This window comes from Colias eurytheme, chromosome 1, assembly GCF_061535395.1.
Source record: "Colias eurytheme isolate Ceu_HAF_F1 chromosome 1, ilColEury1 Martin Lab GWU primary, whole genome shotgun sequence".
Lineage (NCBI taxonomy): Eukaryota > Metazoa > Arthropoda > Insecta > Lepidoptera > Pieridae > Colias > Colias eurytheme.
Window position 1 is genome coordinate 269317 of NC_142980.1, and position 27525 is coordinate 296841.

Sequence of the window (27525 nt, forward strand, 5' to 3'; positions counted from 1 at the left end):
CTTGCAGCAAACGATTCAGTATCTACTATCTAGTACATCTGTATACAGGGTGTCCCGCTATCGGTATACTAAGCGCGAAGGAACTTGTAGTCTTGCATATACTGATTACTTAAAAAATACTTAAACAACGGTGGGACACCCTGTACAATTTTATATTAATTGTTCCAACACAAATTTCTCCTCGACTCGATATTTCTTATATATAAAATTCTCGTGTCACAATGTTAGTCTGCATACTCCTCCGAAACGGGTGGACCGATTCTCGGAAAATTTTCTGTGCATATCGGGTAAGTCTGAGAATCGGCCAACATCTATTTTTCATATGTACCACGGGCGAAGCCGGGGCGGACCGCTAGTTTGTTATAAATGTTTATAATCTATACTAATATTATAAAGAGGAAATGTTTGTAATTATGTAATTATGTATGTATGGTTTTCACGCATAAACTATTGGACCGATTTCAAAAATTCTTTCACCATTAGAAAGCTGCACTGAGCAACATAGGCTATATTGCATTTTGAAAAAAAATAGAGATCCTTACCAAAAATGCAATAATGTAACACAAGGTGTAAAAAATTCCTCAATAAAACTTCTGTCATCGGCCATCGCGTGCGCTGCGGAATCTATTGAAGATAGAACAAAAAAAATATGTTAATAGAATAGAAAGAAGAAAGTGTTTTATGTTCTACGGTATCATAGAATGGATCAATATCTACAAGAAAGTCCGCGATACCATATGTCCATCTTCAGTAGTTATGTTACTACAACAGCTTTTTTACGTTTTCAAAGTAAATAGAAGTGCCGACAGTAATCAAACCATGCTATCCATACACATATATTAATCCTTATCCCATTAAATGATGTTTTATTATAGACTGTTTCAACACCTGCAAAATACTTACTTTTTAAATTTTAAAAAATTGGATATTCCATTCCAAAGATATAACGAATTTTTAAAAGTGTCAATCTACTGAAAATAATAGGTATAGGTACTATTTAATGCAATAAGCAGGAGTAGTGCGGGAAGGGGTGAAGGTGATTTTAAACTTGAGGCTATAGTAGACTTTTCACTGTCACGATATCGCTATCTATGCGGGTGAAACCGCAGGGCATTGCTAGTATAATATAATTGTGATTTGTTTGTTCCAATTTCCTTTTTATTGTTTCAACCAAGGTTTCAACGTATATCATAAAGATTTCTCGTTTCACCTGTGAATATTTCAAGCTTCCATATCTGTTGCCGTTATCAACGTAGGTATATTAATTAAAATAAACTTAATTCATTCTATATTATATTTCTGAGAACTAATAGCTGTACACTTAGAATAGATATTTATACTACTGTAATATATACTCTAAGGCTGTACACCAAAAAACAGGAACAGATAGACCAAAAATTAAAAAAAATATTTCTTTGGATTGTGTTACTTACTTGAATGAAACAAAATTTCTTATTAAACAATCAATATACCTTAACTATATACGTATGCATTTCCATCGTATCGTCTATACATAATATAGGCATAGCCTTCTGAATTCGGATTCTGAATTCCGAGGAGGATTCCAGCTACGTGATAATGTGAGGCCGGCCTTCGCTGTACTCTGCCACAGTTGTACGTTGTTAGTTAGGCTATGGCTAGCCCACGGCTAGCCTCAAGCACCCTGAAGTATTGACCCAAAGAGTAGGTATAGGTATTTAATTACATATTTATTTAAACTTTATACCAAAGTCATTATCTGTCAAAGTCAAATTTGAGATTGTCCGATTCTTTACTGTCATTCTTGTTTATTTTTATAACATTTCCAATATTTGTTACGAATGTGACGAGATGATCATAATTTCAATTACTTAAATTATTTTCACCTTAAAGTGCACCAAGAAGAATATTGACATCACTATTCTGAATGTTCAAGTGTTCATAAATTCTCATGGTTTTCAAAATTTCATTTGACCGATTCATATGAAAATATCTCATAATATATCTCATATTCTCGTAGGATAGATTTTGACTTGATGTGAAAATTTGGGTACCTAATCATCAATTTAGTTTTGGAGTAATTATTACTTATGTATGGTACTTTGTAATATTTTCATTAAATAATTTATACGACGTGTACTACCTAAGCTTTTATGTTTGTAGAATGATTTGTCAGCGTTGTCAGCATTCACTGCGTAACTGCGAGGGAATCAAATGCAGCAATTGCGATGCGAAGTTCCATCCCCGCTGCAGCGGCGCCAGCGAGCAGCAGCTGCAACTGGAGGGGGCCGCGGGGGGCGACCGGCGGCGCGCCTGGCGTTGCGCTGCGTGCAAGCAGCCCTCCGCTCACGCGAACCTCTCCTTTCCCAACTTGAACGCGCTCCTGGCCGCTCTCGACAACATTGCCGATAAATTTGAGTTGGTGAATAAGATACAACTGCCTAAAATAAACAACGACCTATCTCAGATGAAACTCGTGACAGAACGTATCGCAAAGCAAAACGAGCAGATAATACAAAAGTTTGAGGAATTGCACAAGCAGCAGAGTGAGATCCGGAGTTGGCATCGCGGGCACCGGCGGCGGGACATGACGTTGTCCCCCCCACGGGCGGAGGGCGCGAGAGCGGGGGGCGCGAGCGGCGCGGAGGGCTCGGGGTGCGCGGGAGGGCCGGGCGAGCTGCGAGCACGCTACCGGACGCGCCGGCGCGCTTACCCGCTGCGCAACATGTTCCTCATGCTCAACCGCTCGCTCTACAGCACCAGACCCAAAGCGAAGAGGTGACTTACGTACCGCTCCTAACTCCTTATTTCCTTCTATTAAATTCAATCCCTTTACTATGTTTTTTATTTCAATGCAGCTGATACAATCTTTTTAGTACCTACAGTTGTTGACGCTTTAAATATATAATTAGACCCTCTTGGTACCTATTTAGTATTTAGTCATTTAAAGGCTTATTAGACCACCCAATTTTTAGGGACCCTAACCCTAACTAAGAGTGGTGTAATAAGACTTAGGGAGTTAGTGTCCCGATTTAGGGCGATCGGGTCTGCCCGATCTGCATAGCTCCCTAAGCGCCCTGCAGATTGGGTGATGTAATAACGTTTAGGGCGGTTAGGGAGCTCAGTTGCCGCGCGACTAGTGCGTGGAGTGGCTGCTTTTGTATGTAAGGTGTCACCAAACTTCCCTACTACAGGTTTATATAACTTAAAAGGGAAGTTCCAAATGTTTGTGATCACACCGCCATGTTAACAAATAAATAAATTGTTTAAATCAATTGTTTATTTAATTGTTTTAAAACTCAACAAGTGTTCAAATTTGTTCTGCACCTACTCTAATTAATTCATTAAAACTCCCGGTTCAAGCACGCTTAGTATTTGCATATTTGAAAGCTTTTCACGTAACCGCAAATACTCTTTCACCCAGATCTTTCTCTTCTTTTTTAATATTTGTTATTGCGTCAACGGTTGCCACTGCTACAGCAACTTTTTGAAGTTTCGATACTGACGGCGGCATAATGTAAAATGCAACAATACGTTTATCTCTCTAGACATTCGCGTATAAACTGAGTTAGGGCCCAATTCGCAGAGAAGTGTAATAAGCGCCACACTAACTAGGGAACACGCTCACCCTAGATGCAGGGCCCTTCATATCGGGTAGTGTAATAAGCCTTAAGCACGAGAAACTCTGAACGCTATAATATAAATAATGTCAGAATTGATGCAAACTTCAATGGCAAATATCAGTGTCTTCAAGGTCGGAGGCGTGACGTTTGACAACATCGCCTCGATGATTTGACCTTGCTTTTTAGTTTTTACATAATCTAAACAATTTAGGCGAAGTATCTTTTCAAACCTTAGTTTCAAACTATTAATATAAGTAAAGCCAATCTTGACAATTCATTGTTATTTATTTTTTTATTTATAACTAGTTCAATTTAAAATACAAGTAAACACAAATACTTGAACTATGTACTTAGTTGATAGTAATAAGAATAGTATATACTACACACATCACCCGTTATCATATAGGTAAACAAAGATTAAAGAAAAAAATCTACACAATCAATTTAACCACTCAGAACTAATTTCTCCACCAAATGGATTCCCATTTGGTAGAGTAGCGTATTCACTCATAAGGGAGCGTCCATAAATTACGTGAGGTGTTTTTGTCCATTTTTTGACCCTCCCACCCCCTCTGGTGAGATGTCATGAGATTTTATTGAACCTCCTCCCCCATCTCACGTGAGATTTTTCAAAATGTGGGTTTCTTATGTTTCTTATGTTTATTTGTCAATGTAAAAAGAAAAAAAATGCTTCGTGCTTTTGTTTACGACTAGTTAAAAATAGTAGATAATTAATATTGCTGAAAGTTATAAAGTGTTATAACAAGGTAACAATAGAATATTTAAATCTTAACCGTAACATTAAAATCTTAAGCATGTTATTTGGAATAAATGGACCAAAAGAGTATAATTTGTTTTGTTTCAATTTAAAAAAAATTGCGTGATATTTGCCGACACCCCCCCTCTCCCCAACGTAAGGTTAGATGAGATTTTACTCGACCCCCTCCCCCCTAAAACAACTCACGTAATTTATGGACGCCCCCTAACTGCAAATCACGCTATCCAACTAGACAAACAACTAACAACTCAATGAGCATACAAGGAAAGTTCTTGGAACAGCTTCGAGAAGCCCTGCATGGTGCATGGATGGTAGACACTCATTTGTTAAAGACAAAATATGCTGACAAAGTTGAATTAGTAAGAAGAGGAATTCCCAGAACCGTTTTGTTTATGTTACTCATTCAAGATGAAGTTATTGCCGCAAGAAACTTCATAAAGAGATTAGAAATCACCATGTAAATAGTTCAAACTAACCAAATAGCAACATTTTTAATTTTTCCTGTCCGTGTCCGTAACTTTGTGTCCACTACACAATGACCAATTTTTTCTGCAATTTTTATAGAAAAAGAAGCTACTTACATACTTATTACATACAAAGGCTATATATATATTTTTAACTTTTGTCAAATTGTTCGAAGCCATTTATTTAGCCGGGGCAAGAGTTTAGTAAGCTGACTTTACTGCATATTTCAATATTTTTAGTTCAAGATTTTTTATACTCGTGACCCAGCCTGAGCAATCGGATTTCTTCTACTCTTTCGGTTTTATGTGGCAAAGTATTTATCGTTTAAGCCTCCACCCCACGGGCAATCAAACAGTTACTTTCGCATTTATAATATTAATATTATAAATGCAAAAGTAACTCTGTCTGTCTGTCTGTTACTCAATCACGCCTAAACTACTGAAACAATTTGCATGAAATTTGGTATGGAAATATTTTGATACCCGAGAAAGGACATAGGCTACCTTTTATTGCGAAATATGTACCACGGGTGAAGCCGGGGCGGACCTCTAGTATTTTATAATTCTTTAATTAGTAATCACCTTATACTAACCTAATTGTAAAAATGTAACCTCTTACATATTTATATCACCAAAGGGTGATTCCCAAAGAGGAAAACGCTTATTTTCTGTCCGCGACTTCGATCGATAATTAATGTACATAATATTATATTATACTTGTACCGTCAGCATCACCATCAAATGAGTATCTTTTCAAGTTTATATTCTTAGTATTTTGTTCTGTGCTAGGTATATGATGGTCATAAAATCAGTCAGTTAATTTTCCTTTTCGTTGATTAAGATAATATCACAATTTACGGAACGTAGACCGTAAAGGCCGTACCTATGGCGTGCTTGATATAAATGAAATAGTATAATAATATAAAATCAAAGGTCTTGAATACGTATCTATATATTCGTTAATAAGACCTATTAGACCAACAAATAACGAAGGGTAAAGGATGGAGCTCGGCGTCTACAACAGCCGGCGGACAGACCCCGGAAGTCTCAAGAAGCCGCGAGGAACAACCAGAGCACAGAATAATTAGTCACGTAATCCTAGAGCCGTTTTTGCCTTACAGGCAGAGGTTTAATCGAAGCGCGGAAAATTTTGTCGATGCGAATAGGTACCTACTTAGGTTCTATTTGATCGTATCAGCCAAGTGCATCACGGCGCTCGCGTCATTTTTTATAAGCGCGAGCGATAGAGTCGGCGAGTCGAAAATATGAAGTGGTTTCTGGTCAGCGTGTCGCTTCTCCTAGCGTTGGCGGAGAGCGGCGATGCGGGCGCGCGACCCGAGGTGCGCACGCCGCTGGGCGCGCTGCGGGGCTTCCACATGCGCTCGCGCCGCGGCCGCCGCATCGCCGCCTTCACCGCCGTGCCCTACGCCCAGCCTCCCGTGGGAGAGCTGCGCTTCAAGGTATGCTCTACCGATGTTCGATCATCCTGCCGCGACCCTGGAGATTCATTTACTTTACATTTATTTTAACTTTTAAATTTTTTATGATATTCCTTCGAGTTATTAAGTGAGTTATTGCACTAGATTTATTACAGATTTATAACAGAGTGATAATTTTATTTTTATCATAGTGCGTATTATTTATAAAATGTGTTACAATATTAACATAGACCGCTTTCTATTTTTTCGTCCTTTTCTTGATTGATTGCACTAGCTTATGGATGAGCGATTCTTGATTCTTCAATGCTTGTTCGAGTATAATTGTCCCGGCTGGGACGCATATTTGATGGAAACGAAATGCATTATAGGTACCTAGCACAGTACCTAGTAATAAATAAAACCTCTCGACAAAATCATAAACATTGTATAGTTTCGTTTTCGTAGTTATAAACCAATTATAAATAACAACGGCTATGATACGTCATAAAATATTTATTATAATTTATTATCCAGGGCTAGCAAATCGCAATACAAGCACGGACTTCGTGAAATAGAATATCTTGTACCTAATTTTATTTGACTAACTTGTGAATTATATATGCCTACCTTAGAACAATCCATTTCCTAATCTCAAAATAAAATTAAAATGTAATTGATACGTGATGCTAGTTGCTAGTGTTGCTAGTTGCTACCACATGCTACGATCTCTATGTGCTACGCAGATATAATATATTCGATATGCAAATTATTGTTGTAATCACTGCAGACTATATTATGAGAAGCGCGAGTAAGGAGAATCGAAAGCACTTAAAAGTAGGTACTATAATATAATTATCATAATAGAATTATAATTGCTTTGCAAGATGAACGAGACACGTGGAAGTGAACTGCGTCTGTTCCACTTGTTTATATGTTTACGGACGCAAATGATCGAATCACTTGATTGATAGTAATTAGTATGTATCATTAATAAATAATCGAATGTAGGGTATAGTGGACATGTTGAATTAATATTAAATCTGAACTGTCGGCATCCAAATATCTGATATCTAGTAGGTAAAATGTAATTACATCTAACATCAGTATTATCGAAAAATTATAATCAATGTGTATATTTACTTGTAGGTACGCAATATTGTGTACCTTATAAGGGTATATTGTATAAACAACGCCATAATTGATAGTAGAAACATATATTAATTATTGTGCTAATACTTTGATTGTCCTCCTCAGGGGTTTTCTCAGTAAACCTTTTGTCCTTCTCACGTTTCCCTTACCTAGACTCGGTTGTTGCTGACGTGTGACGTAAGTAATATAACTGCATAGCATATTTGCGAAGGGTTATTGCAACTTTTTGTCCCCAGAACGGGTTCAACCCTTAATATTTAAGTACCTCATACTTTCACATGAATGAAGTACATGAAGTGTATATTTGAAATGTGTCAGGCGCCGGTAGCGGCTGCCGCGTGGGGCGAGCGCGTGCGGGACGCGAGCGGCGCAGCGCCGGCTGTGTGCAGCGCAACCCGTACACGCGCGAGCGAAGCGTGCGCGGCCAGGAGGACTGCCTGTACCTCAACGTGTACGCGCCGCTCGGGCCGGCGGGCCCGCTGCCCGTGCTGGTGTGGCTGCACGGCGGCGGCTGGATGTGCGGCGACGCCTCAACCGCTATGTATGGCCCCGAGTACCTGCTCGACCGCGACGTGCTGCTCGTCACTCTCAACTACAGGCTCGGTATTCTGCCTCATTTCTTGTCTTTTAACTTGCCAGGGTAGGTGCTGTTTTATTTGGCGCCGTCATACCATAGCCATATTTTTACTAGGTATGCCAAAGCGAAATACGGCTTATTATTATATCTTCTAAATGCATTGAGATAAAAGTTTTTACAGCTTAAAGGTAATATAGACCTGAGTTTTTGATGTGAATATCAATTTAATACATGTGCTATGACTTATAAGACATTGCTTTGTACCAAATTTCAAGACTGTACACGGGAACTACCATGTAGGTTTTGAGTTCCTTGCGAATGTCACAATTTGCCAAAAATTACAGTATTTACGGCTGATATATCTTTTGATTGCGTTGGCTTATACTTATACGTTTGATTTTTTCATAGCACCAAGGAACTGTAGACTGTAGAGGAGTATTCGATATAAATTTCAGCTTGATACCTCCACGTTCCTGAGAGATAGGGTGTTGACAGACAGACAGACGGACAACAAAGTGATCAAAGGGTTCCGTTTTTTCCTTTTGAGGTTCGGAGCCTTAAAATTGTCTTATTTTGGAATTGTGGACATAGATATTAATCTTAGTATTAATAGACTCTCAATAAATATAAAAATATTTTTTGTTCGGCCGTCGACCTCTCGCTAGCGAAGTACACAAATGACTTGTGATATAAAACAGTCCTAAATGGCTAAATCGTTTCGAGCTTTATTGCTAGTGTTACCAATAGCTACACCACAGAGCTACACAATTAATAATGACTATTGTATTGTACTAATTAATTATCATTTGGAATATATTTTACATACACTATTGTAATGTTTATGGTTTATATGTATAATATTCTGATTTATGGCTCATATGCAACCAACGGATTTGATGCAAAGTTTTAGCATTAGCCTGTAGGGACTCGCTCGTAGCTAAATATGCTTGAAATACTTTAAAAGCTTTAAAGTATAATTTATGTTTAATACATACAAAATAATAATTTTAAGTTAGATTTACAATTACGACGCGTGTGATTGCGATTGATTGCGAACATATGTATTAATAACAAAACATGAAATATTCACTGGGCAGGCCCGCTCGGCTTCCTGTCGACGCAGGACGAAGCGTGTCCCGGCAACAACGGGCTCAAGGACCAGCAAGAAGCGCTGCGTTTCATCCAGAAGACCATCCATAGCTTCGGCGGCGACAACTCATCCGTCACACTGTTCGGCGAGAGCGCGGGCGGCGCCAGCGTGCACCTGCACATGCTGTCCGAGACCAGCGCCGGTAGGTCCCTGTGTGGGTGTGCCGCGGTAGAACTGCAGCGCAGTAGACGGTCCGTTGACGGTCGACGCGACGTGTCGTTGCAGGCCTGTTCCACAAGGCGATCTCGCAGTCGGGCACGGCGCTGGTGCCGTGGGCGGAGGCGGCGCCGGGCGAGGCGCTGCGGCAGGCGTGGCGGCTGGCGCGCCTGCTGCACTGCCCGCAGGCGCCCTCGCGCCGCATGCTCGACTGTCTGCGCACCAGAGACAGCTACGACATCATCGCCACCGAGTTCTCCTTCTACGTGAGTACACCCTCTCGTCGATATTATGGGTTGAGGTTGACCCCTTTTGTGATATGTTTAATTGTAAAATAATGCAGGACTAGGTATCTTTAAGGTTTTTAATAATAATAATTGTTGAATCGACACGAATTGGACCAGAAGATCGGCGTTCATCACAGACATGTATAATATTAAGTAGACAACGCAAGTACCGCGATCTGTATGAAAACCACAGACGTTCATGGTATCTAGTGGGGGAGCTAAAATGCTAACTAATGACGATAATACACCATTAATAGTGAGTTCGTCTATATTCTGTGTAGTCTGAGAGGTTATATTTTATGCACCTACGTAAAATGTACATTCAAATGGTCGCAATTTGCGATGGGTTGTTATTCAAAGAAAATAAAGGATTAGAATTTAGATAGTGTAATCAAAATGTAGGTATCTAGATATAATTTTAAAACGTAATAAATTATTATCTTCGCCCAATAGATATATTAAGACTCGAACTTGAGCGTACAAATGAACCGTGAACTCCATTTTTAAATTTCATAAATGTAGATAGAATAAATAATAAATTTTATGTATGACTAGCAAACCGGGCAAGCTCCGTTTCGCCACCAGAGACACCTTTTATTTGCTATAAAACTCACGGAGCCCGAGACCTTTCCAACGAATGCAAAACCGTGGAAATCGGTTCGTGAGTTCTGGAGTTATAGCGTCAGGAAGGAAAATCCGACTTATTGCACGCCTCATAAGCGAAGCGTTGAGGTGGGTACTACTGTCACTTCGCGCAAAACATCTGATTTTTCAAACTTAAAATGTCTTTATGTATCATACATTGCACTTGTAAGATAATACATACACACACATATTAAGAAAAAACACTATTTTTAACGTTCATGATATTTTTGATGTCATTTTTGTTATTTAAACTAGTTATAAAACAGTTTAAAAAAGTTCTGTCTTGGACGTCCGTGTGTCTGTATGTGCGGATCCTTTTTCTTGTTAACACGATAGCGACCGAAATACTTTACTAATCGAGTCTTTTTTTTCTCTTACGCTTGAGTATGCTCAGGAATAGAACCCTTTCATTTTTCAGGGTCTGATTCGATGTGGTTTAATTGTTATTAAATAAACAAAAATAATAATTAATAAATATTTATTAAAAAAAAATTATGAGGCGTGCACTTTTGGATTTTCCAAATTATTTTTATATATGTAGTAGATTTTTATTACTACTAGATATCGTATTTATTTTATTAGGTATCAAAATTGGACTGTCCTTTATGATGATCATGGCATTTTTCTTCCTTTTTTACAAAAAGTGCCCAATTTGCCATCAGGAATGGGACTACGAACCGATGACGCCATTCAAGGCGGTGGTGGAGGGCGAGAAAGGGAAGGAGGGGGAGGGCGCGTTCCTGCGGCGGGCACCCCGCGCGCCCCGCGCCGCCTCGCGTGTGCCCTGGCTCACCGGCATCAACACCGACGAGGGATGCTTGAAAAGTGTTTGTGAGTGCTGTTCACTGAAATTCTGCGCGAAACTAGTTTAAACAATCGTTTGCTAATTTAGTGTCTATTATTATTAAGCTATTGCATAGCTTCTATCGCGGGCCTTGAGCGCGGGGACCGAATCCAGAAATTCCGTAACGAAAAAACCTCACGCTCCCCACTCCGACGGGCACGGAGGTGTGGCTTGAAGGCATAGCAATTAGCATGCAATAGCTTTACCGCGGCAGTCCCCGAGTGCCACACGTCTTTTTGTTTATTTCCACCTCTCTCACTCATCAGTCATCACAGTGTTACTACTAGTGAGATTGTGTCGGCGAGATAACCAGGATATGAGTGGTCTTTTGTTTTGACCATTGACCAATGAAAAATAAAGTTTAAATTACTTAGTTTCTAACAAAAAAAACTGGTAATGGTAATTGTTTATAAATGGTAATGCAGACATGACATCCGTTTAGGTACGTGAATTTTTACAGTTTGTGCACAAGAAATGTTAAGACACAAAATGTTCAGGGATAACGTCGAACCGCAGCTTGTACGAGCAGTTCGTGAGCGGGTTCGATCGCATCGGGCCGCTTAGCCTGTACTACGAGAGCTCGCCGCTCGCGCCGCTCATCACGCGCCGCCTGCGCGAGCGCTACCTGCCCGCCGGCGATGAGCGCGGCACCAAGGCGGGCATCCTCGAGGTCACTATCGCTTTTCTTTATTATCTGCTGACAACCCCTTTCGATTGATGATTGAGGTGGTTCGAAGGCTTCGAAAGGGGCAGATACAGTACAAACGAAGTTAAATATGTTTTAGCAGCAAGATTTCAGGCTATTTTATACGTTGTAAACAGATGTACAGCGACGCGTACTTCGCGTTCCCGCTGCGCGAGGCGGCGCAGCGCGCGGTGGTAGCGGGCGAGCGCGTGTTCCTGTACGAGCTGGCGCACCGCGCCGCCAACAGTTTCTCGCAGATCTTCGGCGACCCGCACGGGGACTACGGTAAGCCGTGCCGCTACTTCGAGAGTAGCGGCGAACGAGTGCGGGTGTACGAGCTCCAGCTAGACATTATAGTAACGTTGTAAATGATAGACTTGTTTTCTCTGTGATCACATAACACATTGCAGGTGTGTGCCACGCCGACGACTTGATGCACCTGTTCCCGATACATTTCCTGACGAAACCGGCTACCGCGCAGGACGAAGCGATTTCCGAACTCATGCTCACTCTCTGGACTAACTTTGCGTCTTCCGGGTATGTACAGCAGCCAGGAATTATATCCAGGACGCTTAAGAATCCTTTTCAATTATAAGCTTATAATTATTATGTTAATGTAAATTGGCACAGCTTCAGAAAAAGACACAGTTGTATTTTATTGTAGTAAATGTTATATTATAATCAAACTTTTTAAAATTACAATGTTACGTTTCGTTTCTCAACCTAAACCCTCCTCAATTTCTGGCTTATTTTTTCAGTGTTTGTCTACCTATTAGTAATGAGAATTATAGGAGTCAAAATTCCTGTTGTTTAGGCTTATACAATATACATATATAGAAATTTGCGCGGAATTTGAAATTTGAACCTTCAATAACTCGTAAGTTAGAATGTGAATAGGTTCCGAGTGTAGCTAATGGCGATGCGGTTGCAGGGATCCGAACGGGCCGGCGCCGCTGCCGTTCGTGTGGGCGGCGGCGGGCCGCGAGCTGCGGTACCTGCGCATCGCCGCGCGGCCCGCCGTGCGCGACGGACTGGCAGAGCGCGCGCGCCTGTGGGGCAGCCTGCCGCTGTGGCACACCTTCCAGCGCCACGAGCCCGCGCACGCGCCTCGCGACGACTTGTAGCCGCTGTACTTCTATAATATAAATGGCTGTGCCCTGCGATTTTACCCGCATTTATCAGCTCCCATTTGTCTTAGCGTGATGATATTATAGCCTATAGTCTTCCTCGATAAATGGGTTATTTAACACTTTAAATCGGATCCGCAGTTCCTGAAATTATCGCTTTCAAATAATATAACAAAGGTTCAAGTATGGTGATCGGTGACTTATGAGTTATCATGAACCGAAAAATGCTCCTTTATTATTTTTATATTATATACATATTATAGCTATTCGAAGGGTCAAATAAAAATATGTACAACTTTTATTTCAACTGACATGAATGTTTTTTTACTCAGGGATTTTAAGCAGAAAACTGCATTGCTTACAATTTTACGATGACAAATAAATATGTATTTTATTTTCTGAAGTATATTTGGTAATATTATGATGCTTTATATGTTACTTTCCGCCTGCAGCTTCATCCACGTAGTCAAAGAAAACCCCGAATAGTTCCCGTTCCCGTGAGATTTATTGGATAAAACTCTGTACCAAATATGAAGTAAATCCATGCAGTACTTTTTGAGTTTAGCCCGAACATATAGGCAAACAGACGAAAATTCTAAATACTATATTGTTCGCTTCCTACGATTTTATTATATGAATGTAATATTATAGATAAGTTGTTACTTATGATATAAGTTTAAATAAGTAAATCGTTGAGTTAAATCTGAGGTTTTATTTCAATGGATCTTGACAACGAACACGTTTCTACACGAAGTGTGCGGCGTCCACCACTGCTGGAAGCGCGAGTAGGCGCCGTGCCTCCGCTCGCCCGCCCCGTTGAGCGCGGCGCACAGCTCGCAGCGCACGTCGGTGGCCGCGCGGGCGTCGCTCTGCTCGAAGCGATACAGCTGCTTCCAGCGGAAGAAGCTGTGGTAAGCGTCGGGGCTGCGGATCACGTTATGCATGATCTCCACCAGCCTTCGCGGGCCCAGCTCCCGAGCGTCCAAGTACGACCCGGGCGGCAAGAATCTATAAGAAGCGACAAGGATTCTAAACGTGATCTGTAGTTGCCATAGTCACGGGCTAAATAACATAGAAAATAATTATGTATTTGATAAGTACCTATAGCTATGTGTACGATCATTATTTAAAGAAGGAATTGATATAATGTTTTTTTTTATTCTCAACAATTAAACTAATTCAATAAATATTGAGCACGTGTACGGTGTAACTAACCTTTTATAGTCTGCTCCTCCGTACACTACAGGCACAGTGTTGTGGTTAAGAGCGTGTAAAACTTTTTCAGTGACGTAATCGTCACTCAATGAATTTTCAAACGCAAAGTAAAAGTAGTAATTTTTTTCTAGAATTTTTAAGCATTCCCTCATAGTCGGTTTCGGGCACGACAATTCGCCACACTCTCCATATATATCTACGACTAAATTAAACGCTCGCGTATATTCCCGAATCTGCTTAACCACATCCTCTCTCAGGCTTTGAGTGTCGCAGTTGGAAACGAACCATGCGGCTGCTTTTTTCTTACTTTTCAACTTCTCTTTCAAGGCTTCGTCGATGTCCTCCGTGTCGGCCTCTCGCGTCCATGCGACGGATGCACTCGGGCCGATCACGTGATCGCTCGAGTTCCTGATGACGAAATACTTCCAAACGAGATCTGAATCCAAGCGATAGGTCCACGTCCAATTGAAATAGAAATCCCACGATTTCGTACAAATGGGATAATTAGCCGCCGACTCGATATTTACGTACACGTACTTTTGTCGCGGCGAGCGTCGCTTGGGCAAGTCGTTCCTGCTGCGCAGGTCCGGCAGGTCGGGGCCGTTGAAGGCCACCGCTTCGAACTCGGTGTAGTCTCCCAAGTGATTCCTATCGCTGGTTACGTAACAGTTCGTCCACGAACAATTTCGTTCCTTAAACGTCGCTCGCCCCTCCCCTAAATAATTAAAGGGACAGTGTTCGGGATCACTCCACAACAATATGTAACGCATATCAGTAAATTCGTCGGGTTCTTTTTTTACTGTATCTGTAGTCGTAATAATCTCCTCACCATATAATATATTGAGCCGATATTCATTTTTGATATTGTTTATATTGATCCCGTAGTAAATAACAAACAGCAACAAGATCGTTACTGTACAGTAAGATTTTTTAGTGGAATATTTCAAAAAGACTGCAACAGTGTTAAGTTTCAGCATCGCCGAATCGACTGTCGGACTGAGGGAATGTATTCGCGCACACACGGAGATATTTGCTGTTGAATATCTCGACTTCTATTGTTCCCATCCCATTGCGCAATGTTTACAAACAAAATTCGTCATAATAGTGTTTACTTGGACCATAAATTGTTATATCTATGTTATAATTATATTAAATATATAGGTATATAAACGCAATGTCTTTCCACTGATTGACTGACGTATAGTACAAAAACCTAACTCATTTAACAGATGACCTAGTTAAATGAAAAATAAAAGAAAGTTAAAAAAGAGGGGTCCAATACCAAAAATTATATACATTCAGTTTAGCGTTTGAAAAATGAAAAGTCATAAGTGGATATTTGAAACGTGCATAAAATATATATTGTTGTATTTACAATAATTATAAAAATAAAATGAAGTCAAACATTAAAAGGGTGTCCCAAATCCCAATTATAAAAACTTGCATTAGCTTCCTACACAGATAGTTTTAATATAATTGTACAAGCAACTTTATGGTCGCTTCTTTACAAAACATCGTAGAGAATCTGTGTAGGTTGATTTTCTTTCAAGGAAAGTTTCATACAAACATACATCCCCTATTTACTAAGGGAATATAATAGGGGATGAAAGTTTGTATGAAACTTTGTCAATTTTAAACCGATCGGGCTGACACATTGCATGCATAAAGTTACTTTGAGAATTGATAAATTCTACCCTAAGGAGATAAAAAAGGGGATAAAAGTTTGTTTGAAATGAATCTTATAATGTAGCAATCGATCTCTGTTTGCCCCTCTGCCACCGGACTGCAACGAGAGCGTTGCAGTCCGGAAACAAAGATATTTTATATTACATTTTTATAATTTAAAACTGTTATGTTTTGAATTTTAAGATAAATAATTTATAACATATAATTTATTTTATTTAAAGTACATAATAATTTATAATAATAAATAATAACAATATTATAAAATATTGTATCAAGACGAAATAGAAGAGAATATTCTAGTCCGGGAACCATCGCCCATTTTTGCAAGTGATTACTATCAATCTAATTTTTCGTGAGTAGCTTTATTTTGATGAGATGCCCAATAATTTCATGTACGAAACTCTCGATTGTGGTAGCTTACAGAGGTAACAAGGATAAAAATTTTTGATTTGACGGTTCCCAAATATTTATTACGCAATTTGTAGGACAATATGTCTGTTGAATTATATAAGTATTAAATAAGTGAAAATAAAAAAATCAGCTGGTTAGTAATCATTTATGATGACCTCGTTATCGATAAACATTGGAAAGGGGGACTCTTTGATCAAACCATAGATTTTGTAGGACAAATATTTTTTCGAATAATTTAGATAGTTAATTATCTTGAGATTGAACAAAAAAAAACCTTCAGTTAGTAATTAATATTTGAGAACCATCAAATCAAAATATTTTATCCTTGTTTCCTCTTTTAGCTCTTTTACTGATCTCTAGCTCTCTCGAGATAGTCACTTATGTTGTAGGTAAGAAAGCATAAATTCAACAGGATTCTAGGGGATGAACCCTGAATGGATGAAGCTGCGCTCATATTTTCTATATATTTCATATTCATATTCATACATCAGATTAGAGATAAGAGACAATTTTGGAATGGAATGCATCAAGGAGGTTTTTTATGTCAGAGTAAAAAAAAGGGGCGGGTGGGCCACTTGTAAGTTGTAACACTGGTAGTGTTACATACTGGTTCTCTACCTTTTAAGAACAAATAAGTTGAAATGAAAATAAAACTAATGATAATCGTTTAAAATTTAATAACAGCGATTAAAGTAAATCTTAACAGTTATGAAGAGTAAATAAAGATTTTAACATGATTTAGAATTCGAATTCCTACATAATAAGAAAAAAAGGGAAATTTTAAATATAGATTACAAGTTCTAGAATGACATCCAATGTTGAGTAATGACTATAGGACCTATATTATAAGGTGTGGGCTTAGAATACATATATAAAGTGAGGTAGAAGCGGTATATGTATGAAGCGTGACGGACTGCAACGCAACGCAACCAAGCTGATTAGCTGACTTCAAACGGAACGTGTTTTTACGTGTATGTCGCTTCTATCTCAGTTTATATATGTATACCAAGGGTGTGGTGTGTGGGCGTGGGCGTGGGCGTGGGCGCTCAGCCCCACACGCGCACGCTCTGGTCCCACGAGCAGGAGGCGAGCGCGATGCCGTTGGGCGCCAACGAGATGGACGTCACGCGGTTCTCGTGGGCGTTCAGCGTTCCTGTCAACACAACTCGTGTTAGCTGCGCTTCTAGGACAGTCTCATAGAATACATTAATGTTTGAGTTTATTATTATGTGTAGAACGAAAATTGTTCGTGCTGTGTTACTAAAATAGGCACCAATGGATGTCTCTTTTACGTAATTAGAAAACTACAGTATTAGAACGTTACCGGTATGAGCAACTTTGAGGGTGTCCCAGGAGTGGATGGAGTTGTCGTCGGAACCGGCCAGCAGGTACCGGCCGCTGAACGACAGACCTGGTACAGAAACACGCAAATAATGAACCAGGTAGTACTTCGTCCTTGTTTCTCATAGTAGTTGTTTTTATAAGCTACCTACTAGCTTTCCACCCGCTTTGCCAAGTTAAAAAAATATATTCCTAAACTTTTTACTTCCTCTTGAATGGATGAGATGGAGTGCTTTCTATTAAAAAAAAACGCATTATAATCCGTTTCATAGCTTGAAAGATCTAAGCAAACATAGGGAACAGACAGACAGAGGACAGCAAAGTGTCAATAATGAAGTAGGTTAGCGTTGCGCGTGGCAACTGTACCGCAGCTGGTGAAGCCGGAGTTGCCGGGCGGCGTGTAGTGGCCGATCTGCTGGTCGCTGCGGATGTCGAACAGCCGCGCCGTCTTGTCCTCCGACGCCGTCGCGAACGCCTGCCCGCCCGGGTGGTACTGCGAAAAATGCAGGTACAGCTATACCATTGTTATAACACAATAAACAAATACAACCAGTAGGGAAACTTCATACAAACGTTCGAAATGGTTCACGCACACAAAAAGCGTGTTTACGAGAATCTTAAGGGTATTATGACAATTGACTGAATAACCTTACGATTCTCGAAAACACGCATGTGAGCCATTTCGAACCATCACTATTCACTGCCTGCATCAGAATCCGTTCAGTGGTTTTCCCTTGACTGAGGAACAGACATAAGCATAGGTAATGGATGTATGCTTATGAGCTACGATAAAGGATAATGGATGACTTTAAGTTATTTTTATTTATTATATCCCTCACGTAAAACGTTTTATTTTTAATAGAAAAATAAATCTCTCAGTAAATAAAAGTAACGACTAGCTGCACCCTGCGGTTTTACCCGCATTGCTGCGCTCCTACCGGTCTTATGGTGATGATTTATAGCCTTCCTCGATACATAGGTCCAGCAGTTCCAGATGAGTGCATTTAAACAAACACACTCTTTGATATGGGTCCAGCGGTCGTGTACTCACGCAGACGCAGTTGACGTCCGCGTCGTGGCCGAAGAAGGTCTGCTTCTCCTTCTCGGCGCGCACGTCCCACAGCTTACACGTGCGGTCCACCGAGCCCGTCACGAACGTCTTCATGTCTGCCGGCCACGCGTCACATATGTACATATGTATACAGGTTATAGGTACATACAGTCTGTATACAGATTACAGGGTACTTGAACCCGCGCCTATCTATCTACTATTTATATAGCTTATGTGTTATTCTGACTATAACCTATGTAACTGAAATTTTTGATCCAAATCCGTTCATTAGGTACCATAGGTAGGTAGCTAGTTGTTTTGTGAAAGAATTTACACACATCGTCACATCAGATAATATGGCCCGAAACCAAAGTGAACATCACGTGAAAATGAGATGGAAACAAGAATTAAGAGACAATTACCAAGTAACCTACAGTCTTCTCAGTCTACATTAGGAAGTACAATGTTCAATGGGCAATGGTTAGTATTAAATTATTTTGAATACAATTATGACATAAAATACATTTTATAAAACTTAGGTAGGTAACTATAATTGCGCACTAGTTTGCTATTTTCATGTCTCGAAAAACATCATATTATGTAGCCACATCGCCACGTAGCTAGCCAGCTACTAACTATACTAAATATATTATTCAAGCAATAGGACACAAATACGGACCTGGCGCGAGGGAGATGCTGACCACGTCACCGGCGTGCGCGTTGAAGTCCACTTCCCTCTTGCCGACCTCCAGGTCCCACACGCAACTACACAAACGATTAGTTAACACATTTAGCTAAGTTAATTGATCCATTATCTCGGTTCAACTATTCAACCATTTTACAATTCAAATTTCAAGTTTCTTCCAAATGATCTACAACTAAATTAACCACTATTAAATATTAATGTTCACTATTAAATAATAATATGTATCATGAATGAATCATTATTAACAAAATTAAACATTTGAAAATCTTAAACGATTTGAGTGGAGTGGCAGATTTCTGCCCGCGGCTTTGCTCGCGTTCTAAAACTTAACACATACGTAGTAAAACCTCCCAAAAATAACCATGTTTATTTATGAAAAACTTTCTAGTACATCGCGAACAAACATGCAGACACTCACATCTTCATGTCGCCGGAGCCGGTGAGGATGTGCGTGTCGTCGAGGAAGCGGCAGGAGCTGAGGAAGCCCTCGTAGCCGGCCAGCTCGCGCACCATCTTGGCGGAGCCCGTCGCGTCGCGGTTGTTCACGTCGTACACTGTGCACATGTTGTCCATGCCGCCGCACGCTGCGACACACAAGTACATAGTTATATTTCAGAATTAAGATCGGCAAGAAATAATTTGGCAAACAACTAGGGCATTCTCGTCCACGATAGTCGGAAAAAATTTAACGAAGTCGTTTAATTTTTATGTTATTTAATTCATTTTATAGATACTAATAACCATATTATCATAATGCAAACTTCTTGAAGCTTGTTATACTATAATCACTCTAATTAACGCTATAAATATTGTTTTTCTTTTTATCATTGCCTCCAAGGAACTCGCTGGTACTGCAGCTGTTGGGTATCGAACATTTGTTTAGACCTGCATTACACGCCAGAGTTCTCGCGTTCATTATAATTGAATAAGTAGAAGCAATAACAGTGACAATTATCCTTGTTGTTTTATGCCAGCAATCAGTTCACTAAATGAAAAAGTAAACCGTACAAGTATGCGCATCGTACCGACAAAATTGCCCGAGGGCGCGAAGGCGACGCTCATGACCCAGGCGGAGCGGAGCGGGATGACCTGCACCTTGTTGCCGCTCCACGTGTCCCAGATGATCAGCTTGCCGTCCAGCGACCCCGTCACGCAGTGCCTGCAGGGCATACAGTGAGGCTACGGTCTACGGACGGCGCTCAGGTAGAGCGATGGAGCAGTAAGTAGGTAAGGTAACGGCACCAGTCGTGGACAAGCATCCAGTAATGGACAAAATAAATATTAAATTTAAATATTAAGACCAAAATTAACGTTATATAATTTGGCAATACTTAAAATAAAAGTTTGGTTCATAAGCTATCAAAATACGATATTTCATGTTATTCGGTCAAAATGTTTGAAGATGGCAGAACGTTATGTTTAGTTGCTGCGACTCGTTTCGAAGAAATCCGTTTTTACTAAGAAAATCCTTAAGGAAGTGAGGACACAATTTTGGTTATAAGAATTTTTGTATAAATGTCAGCAAATTTTGATATTACTTTTATTTATAGTAGTTAAGTGTATGAAATATTACACGATTTAGTATCATGATAGGTTATGTAGTTTAAATAAAATTCACCAGTGTCCATAACTGGATTTAATTCTATGGATATATCCATTTATGGACATATGTCGAAAATAAACTTTTTTTAAAGGTATTAATTACATGCGCTTTTCTGTATTGTCTTTTCTTTCTGATTAATAATATACCTATCACGACCATTTCAAACAAAGGGTTCCAATATTGTACAACAATTGTCCATGACTGGATTTGCTTTGGTTCCTATAATGGACATTGATATTTTTTGTTAAAATTACACTAATGGGTCCAACAACATAATATCTATCTAAACATGAAGAATATATTTTAGAACAATGGGTCAATGTGCTGTGCGACTCGTTCTCGGCTTCATTCTCTATCACTGCGTAGAGAAGTCGCATACTTATGCGTATTGTAACGCATCTATCATAGAGAGTTCTCTGATGAACTGTTTGGATCGTTGTCTGCTGCTTAATTCCACCACCATATAGCACACACGCTTAAATTTCATCCACACCATCTTGACAACAGTTTGAAAAAAAGCTTTTTGCCTCGTGCTACAATTTGGAATCCATATCGATGGACCGATCAGATTAAGGCTGCTGGCGGATTCAGATTGGAGATTCACTTCACGAGTGTAGCGGAATGCCAGGAAACAGTAACATCTACCCCCCCTAGAGAGATATGACGAAGAAGAAGAAGTCCCAAAATGGATGGATTGGCAGTACTTTTTTTAGTTATATTTTTCATCCCTGACTTATTGAGAAAAAAGGCATATTGGTGTTTCTTAACGGACATAACTCGTATTTAACGATGCATTTGTCCAATTTTTGCCTAGAAAATGGAAATTTAGACTGTTTTAAATATTATAAGTATGCAAAATAATTAATAAGTACTATTTTTTATAAATACATCCCCGATTTATTGTATTCCAATCATCATTTTCAAGATTCTATTGATAACTATAAGTCTTCTCCAAGTGTAAATTACTGGAGAAACGACATTAGGTACAGTCCATAAATGGGTGTTCATAACTGGATGTTGTCCAAAACTGGGTGTCCATCATTAGATTTTTCACTGTCCAACACTGGTGCAAAAAAGTGGTTTTTTAATTTATAAATAACTTCATTATTTATGCATTGTAATCTTTTTTCTAACATTGGTTACGTTAAACTAACATTGAACTAAAGGTATAACTAAACAATATCCAATAAAGTTAAAAAACCTACGAGAAATTTGCAAAAAACTTCAATTTTTTCCTTAATCTGTACAAGACTGGTTCCGTTACGTTACATGCGAATAGGCAGATCAGCCAGTGTGAACGTGGCTCGGTGAAAAATTCGGCCGCGGCGGCACACGTTCTCCTCGCCAGACTCATGTCCACAAAAACTGCTTCGCGCAGCAATTACTTCAAATTAATTTTAAATAGATGGTTCATAATACTAGACCGTTAGACGCCTAAGAAAGATTCAGTTAATAAATAAATTTTACTGAGTTGTCGTTACACCTTTCGTGCATAAATTAAGGTATAAGGAAACTGTATGCTTATTTTATATCTAAAATTCTGGTGAAACTTATCTACACATATACGTCAAAAAAAGTTGCGTTTTTTAAATTATTTTTCTTATGATCTCAAAATATACGGTGTAGCTTTAGAAGACAGTCACCTAGAGTCGCCGCTGTAGTGCACGGAGTTGACCTTGTTGATGTGACCCTTGAGCGTCTTCTTGACCACGAGGCGGATCTTGGGCACGTCGCCCATGTCCCCGCACTTCTCCGCTAGCTTCACATCCGCAGCCTTCTCCTGCTCCGCCTGCGGGAACAGAGCCAATCCGTTTCGATACATATACAAATTGCAATAATTATTAAACTGTTAACAGAAATACCAATTGTAAACCAATTATCGAGAAACCATACGAGGCTCGTCCGTCCCTCGAGGATTACGCCGTAAACATTGAACTGCATTATGTAACTCGCACGTTGATAATATATGAGTTTATAAAATATGTTATAATTAAATTAAATTCGCAGGAGCCTTATAATAAAAATCTCATTAACTTATGTCCCTACTATTAAATTAAGCATTCCTACGATAAATTCAATAAAATTTTGTACTATACAAGTCTACGTTCTTGGAGCAATTCCGGTTTTGTTTAAACGCTTTTATTAAAATTTGTGACAGATTGAAGATCAGTTTAATAATGAAGTAGGTATATACATTTTTGACACGTTTTAAATGTTTTTGATTTCTAAATATATGGTACTCGCGTAAAATGAAACACGCCGAAAGCACTGGAATAATTATAAGAAGGACAGGGATGGTCAGCTAGGACTATTCGCTGGGGCGATGGGCGCACGAGGCGCAGGGCGCCAGACGCCAGGGGCTCACCTTGCACTTGGCGATGAGATCGTTGAGCTCCTTCTTGAGCGCCGTGGTCTCCGCGTCGTCCTTGGGCATGGTGCTGCGGTGGCTGCGCGTGTCGCACTGGGCCTGTGGGCCACGCTCGCCCTAATTCTCTTACTCTAATTACATTACTGAAGCCCTACTCGTGCTTGCGTTTATATCGACGCTGCGTGATTTTGACCGCCGTGGACTAGACGCAGTCTATGAAACGCAACAGTCTCACAGCTTATATGCAAACAATTTTTCAAAACATTAAATTTGTCAAAAAGCACTACTTACTTATTTCATTTTTTTTTCTTTTAACCTTTTCCTTTACTTGTGAAAATATTTGTTGCTACATTAAAGTTTAAACCACCCCTTAGGCCTTAACTAATATACAAATTTTTCATGCTAGCTGCGCTTCGCGGTTTCACCCGCGTAGCTCCGCTCCTATTGGTCTCCTAGCGTAATGAATTATAGCCTATATCCTTCCTCGATAAATAGGCCATCTATGATCTAAAACCGAAAGAATTTTTCAAATCGGACCAGTAGTTCCTGAGATTAGCGCGTTCAAACTAACAAACTCTTCAGCTTTATAATATTAGCTGTGATATTAGTATAGACTATAGAGTATATAGATTAGTACCACATTAGTACATAATTAGTATTAGTATAAGTATAGATTAAACAAATCGGTCCAGCTATTCTTGACTTTTGGTGAAACAAGTGAAAAGCAATTGATTTTTATACACTTACCTATTAAGATAAGAAATAGAATAACCACTAAGGGCGAAAATGAAAACCTTGTTGAAAGGATCTCCGATAACTAATGAATTGATTAACGTTAGGGGTGAATTTATAAGCAGTGGGGACAAAGGCTCAAGGAGGTAGGTACATGGTGTGCGACACAGCGTCGCCTCGCGCTTGTTTACCTGTCCATTACATGACAACTCGTGTTTACAAGTTTACACTCAGAGCAGAGTGCAAACCCGTCACAATTTTTATTAGCTTGAGATTCTGTCATAAACACAATACGTTACTTAGCGGTGCTTAATAGATGGGGTGGCTTTAGCTCACTTAAAATAAAAAGTATCTAATGGATTTAGACAAAGGAAAGTAAATTCAAAAGGGGAATCAAAAGACGAAGACCGCAGTTGACAAGTGTTATACGAGTGTGATGTATTAATTAATGAAGACACATTGATCATATTAAAGTTAAATAACAATACATATAGATATGTACTTGAATAAATTATGAAACAACTCATATAGGTAATATCAATATCCGACATTCCTATTGTTGTATCCATGTCGATGGCCATATCGTAGACTTGCTTATTTCATGAATTAATGATTGATCATTTCGTGAAATGGTTGCATTTCATGATGTGGCCAATATAGTTTGACCAGATCGTACAAAATATAGGGAGTCGATAAAATATTAAAAAAAAAACAGAATATTTAAAGAATTTTTTTATTGTCATTCAAGTTAGTGCCGCGGCAGCGGCCGGCGAGTGCGAGTGCCATAAATAACTATGTAAATGGAATATAATCTAAGTGGGTAGTAGGTAGGTACCCAAAATCTATAAAACATTCAACAAATCAAAAAAAAACAACCCTTAACAAAATCCCTACTAATTTTATAAATGCGAAAGTATCCCTGTCTGTCTGTCACGCCTAGAAAGGCGTGTAGAAGAGCTGAACTTATTCACATGGAATTTGGTAAAAAAGGTACCTAATTTGAGACATGAGAAAGGACATAGGATAGGTGTTATCCTTAGACTAGATAAAGGTATAGGCGGAAAGGCGAAAGCCGAAAGCTATATTTTCTTATAGATAACAAAATTTCTACAGTCAGTCCAAATAGTATTATAATTAGTATAGATAATAATTAGTAGAGTAAGCAGAGCTATTTCAATAGACCATAATATTAATTATGAGAGTAGATATTTCAAGCATTTCCTTCAGCATCGGTATGTATTGTTTGTAAACAGTAAAATGACTCTTTCTCTCATTTATCGCAAAACTTACCAGCTGTTTAGTCGTGGTGTAACATAACTAACTGTTTCATGATGAGAAATAATATATTTCTCTTTTTAATGATTTACCTTCCGAAAACATGGGTTTGTATCGAATAATTTAATAATGTATATAAATGAATTCAAGTACTTATTACTTATTGTGTGAAAGTAGAGTTGTGCTAATGTCCACATTCAACATTCCAGGCAGCAGTGCCGGGCACGTTCTTTTGGCGACCTCGCCTGGGGCTCGACCTGTCCATCCCCACTACAGGTGATTTATTGATTACCTATTATCAACCTATTATAGTTTTTATAATGCATTAAAATTTTCATACTTTTTTCATGCATTGTTTTTTCACATTACAAAATTAGATTTTTCAGAAACTCTTTTAAAAAATCATAATGAATCGTGGTTTGTCATTCATCAGAGATGAACTTGAGACTTCGCCCCCCGACGAAGGAGTTCATCCAGGACGGCACGGTGGTGCTGTTCGACGGCTACGAGGTGGGCATGACGGTGGTGGGGCTCGCGGCCGGCGTGTCGGGGGCGAAGCCCTACCCGCACCTCAACCCGCTCTCCGCTTATTTCTACACGAATGCTTATCGATGGGGCCTCAGACATCTCAGTCTGTGAGTATGAACTTAGTATCTTGACAAATTAATAAATTTTATTTTTATTGAAATAATACTTATTATCAATGGCAAAAAATATACCTAGGTAGGTATATGGAATATGGATATATATTTGTTTTGCCATTGATAAATAATAAAATATATATACTTAACAGTCTTCGTAAAACACAGGCCATCATAATTGATAACTAGGTACTCTGCTACACGTACTAGATGATCCACTTTCATTGATTCCCCGCAGCCTGCCGTTCTGGATCGGCGGCAACGGCGGCAGCTACTGCGACACGCACAAGGTGTGGAAGCGGCGCTTCTACTACATGGACGAGTTCGTGCCGGAGTGGCTGCGCAAGATGTTCCCGTACGTGGACAAGAGCGAGTGGAGGAAGGAGGAGAGGGAGTTCCGCCGCTTCAAGAAGTACGCGGAGCCGGCTTTCGGCAAACACTACCGCTTCCCCTCCAAGGTGTTCAACGACTTCAAGTCGCAGGAGACCAGGGAGACGGACGAGCAACTCGACTCGTTTAGTTCTATATCGGCATGAATGTATGCGTATTGCTACACGTTAGGTACCTATACCTATTCGTATTAGTCAGTAACAGATTGTATACAAAAAAAAATTGGTTGCCTGTACAGTGTACAGTCGGATTACTGACGTTAGTAATTTATTGAACGTGACAACGTCCGATTGTGCTTCTTTGTCGTGCGTTCCGCGCTCTCGCTCGCACAGCGCACTTCAAGCCTTATACGGAACGCCTCAGAGCGAGGTAACGCCGCATGAGTCATGTTTTTTTATGCGTGCAGGCGGCTCTATCGAATTATAAGACGTTGTCACGTCAAAAAAAATTAAATACCAAACCTTGTACACCGTTTTATATAAACAGGTTGCAAATAAGTATGTATATTAAGCCGTAGGTCAGGTAACTACTACAACCTGACTCAAACTAGAATACAAATAATTTATTGAAAGTTAATTAATTAGTTGTTGTCAGGAGTAAACAGAAACAATAATTAGTTAAATAATAAAAGTAATAATTAGTAATTAATTAGTTGTTGTCAGGAGTAAACAGAAACAATAATTAGTTAAATAATAAAAGTAATAATTAGTAATTAATTAGTTGTTGTCAGGAGTAAACAGAAACGTATTTATACCGTATACGTGTTAATAATTTACTTGCTTTTTTATTATTATTAATTATTATATTACTTACCTACATAATGTAAATTTAATATTTCTTGTTTGTGATAGTCAATGGTTGTCATTATCATTAAAAATAACTCAATTCAGGAAAATTAACATATTTGTTTTATTCAAACTTATTGACCCGTGGCCACTACACTTGGCTTCAAAGTCAAACAAATAAAAAAACTTAGACGACAATACGTTACCTATTTCATTAATAATTAGGTGCTGATTAATGTAGTTTATGTGGCAGACAGACAATCGCCTATGTGTATAGAACATAAAAATCTGAATAACTATTATTTAGATTTCTATGGTATAGAATATGTTTATTTTGCAATTTCTAATCTTTATTTTTAAATGATACGATACGATACGTATACGATTTTCTAAATTGAATATGCATTACAAAATTTATCTAAGCTTAATCCCACGTATT

General features: G+C 39.2%; 4 protein-coding genes and 1 pseudogene across 7 annotated transcripts; 3 read left to right on the top strand and 2 right to left on the bottom strand.

Annotated features, from left to right (window-relative positions):
* The first annotated feature begins 2143 nt into the window (after positions 1-2143).
* On the top strand, positions 2144-2761 carry LOC149910824 (uncharacterized). Its single transcript, XM_090106756.1, has one exon. The coding sequence runs from the start codon at positions 2144-2146 to the stop codon at positions 2759-2761; it is 618 nt and encodes a 205-aa protein (XP_089962882.1).
* Positions 2762-6108: 3347 nt separating this feature from the next.
* Positions 6109-13584, top strand: LOC149910825 (juvenile hormone esterase-like; annotated as a pseudogene). Its single transcript, XR_016458577.1, has 9 exons — positions 6109-6304; positions 7730-8014; positions 9086-9280; positions 9364-9560; positions 10889-11057; positions 11568-11740; positions 11893-12040; positions 12166-12292; positions 12687-13584. The product of XR_016458577.1 is annotated as a juvenile hormone esterase-like (transcript).
* A 14-nt stretch (positions 13585-13598) lies between these two features.
* Positions 13599-14867, bottom strand: LOC149910826 (lewis-type alpha-(1,3)-fucosyltransferase-like). Its single transcript, XM_090106767.1, has 2 exons — positions 14098-14867; positions 13599-13890 (listed from the first exon to the last, which is right to left on the bottom strand). The coding sequence occupies exons 1-2, from the start codon at positions 14865-14867 to the stop codon at positions 13599-13601; spliced, it is 1062 nt and encodes a 353-aa protein (XP_089962893.1).
* A 1987-nt stretch (positions 14868-16854) lies between these two features.
* On the bottom strand, positions 16855-24141 carry Gbeta76C (guanine nucleotide-binding protein subunit beta-2). Of its 3 annotated transcripts, XM_090101868.1 has the most exons (10): positions 24011-24141; positions 23261-23362; positions 22539-22684; positions 20318-20451; positions 19711-19876; positions 19266-19351; positions 18587-18702; positions 17902-18028; positions 17519-17605; positions 16855-17347 (listed from the first exon to the last, which is right to left on the bottom strand). In XM_090101868.1, exons 2-10 carry the CDS (start codon positions 23327-23329, stop codon positions 17241-17243), a joined length of 1038 nt encoding a protein of 345 aa, XP_089957994.1. In that variant the 5' UTR covers positions 23330-23362; positions 24011-24141; the 3' UTR covers positions 16855-17240. The 3 variants fall into 3 exon arrangements, with proteins under 3 accessions (XP_089957994.1, XP_089958155.1, XP_089958074.1); XM_090102029.1 differs by lacking the exon at positions 23261-23362 and having other exon boundaries at positions 24011-24107; XM_090101948.1 differs by lacking the exon at positions 24011-24141 and having other exon boundaries at positions 23261-23399.
* A 650-nt stretch (positions 24142-24791) lies between these two features.
* Positions 24792-27028, top strand: LOC149910828 (uncharacterized). The gene is made up of 4 exons (XM_090102153.1): positions 24792-25377; positions 25480-25546; positions 25704-25905; positions 26150-27028. Exons 1-4 carry the CDS (start codon positions 25324-25326, stop codon positions 26445-26447), a joined length of 621 nt encoding a protein of 206 aa, XP_089958279.1. The 5' UTR covers positions 24792-25323; the 3' UTR covers positions 26448-27028.
* Positions 27029-27525: the final 497 nt, after the last annotated feature.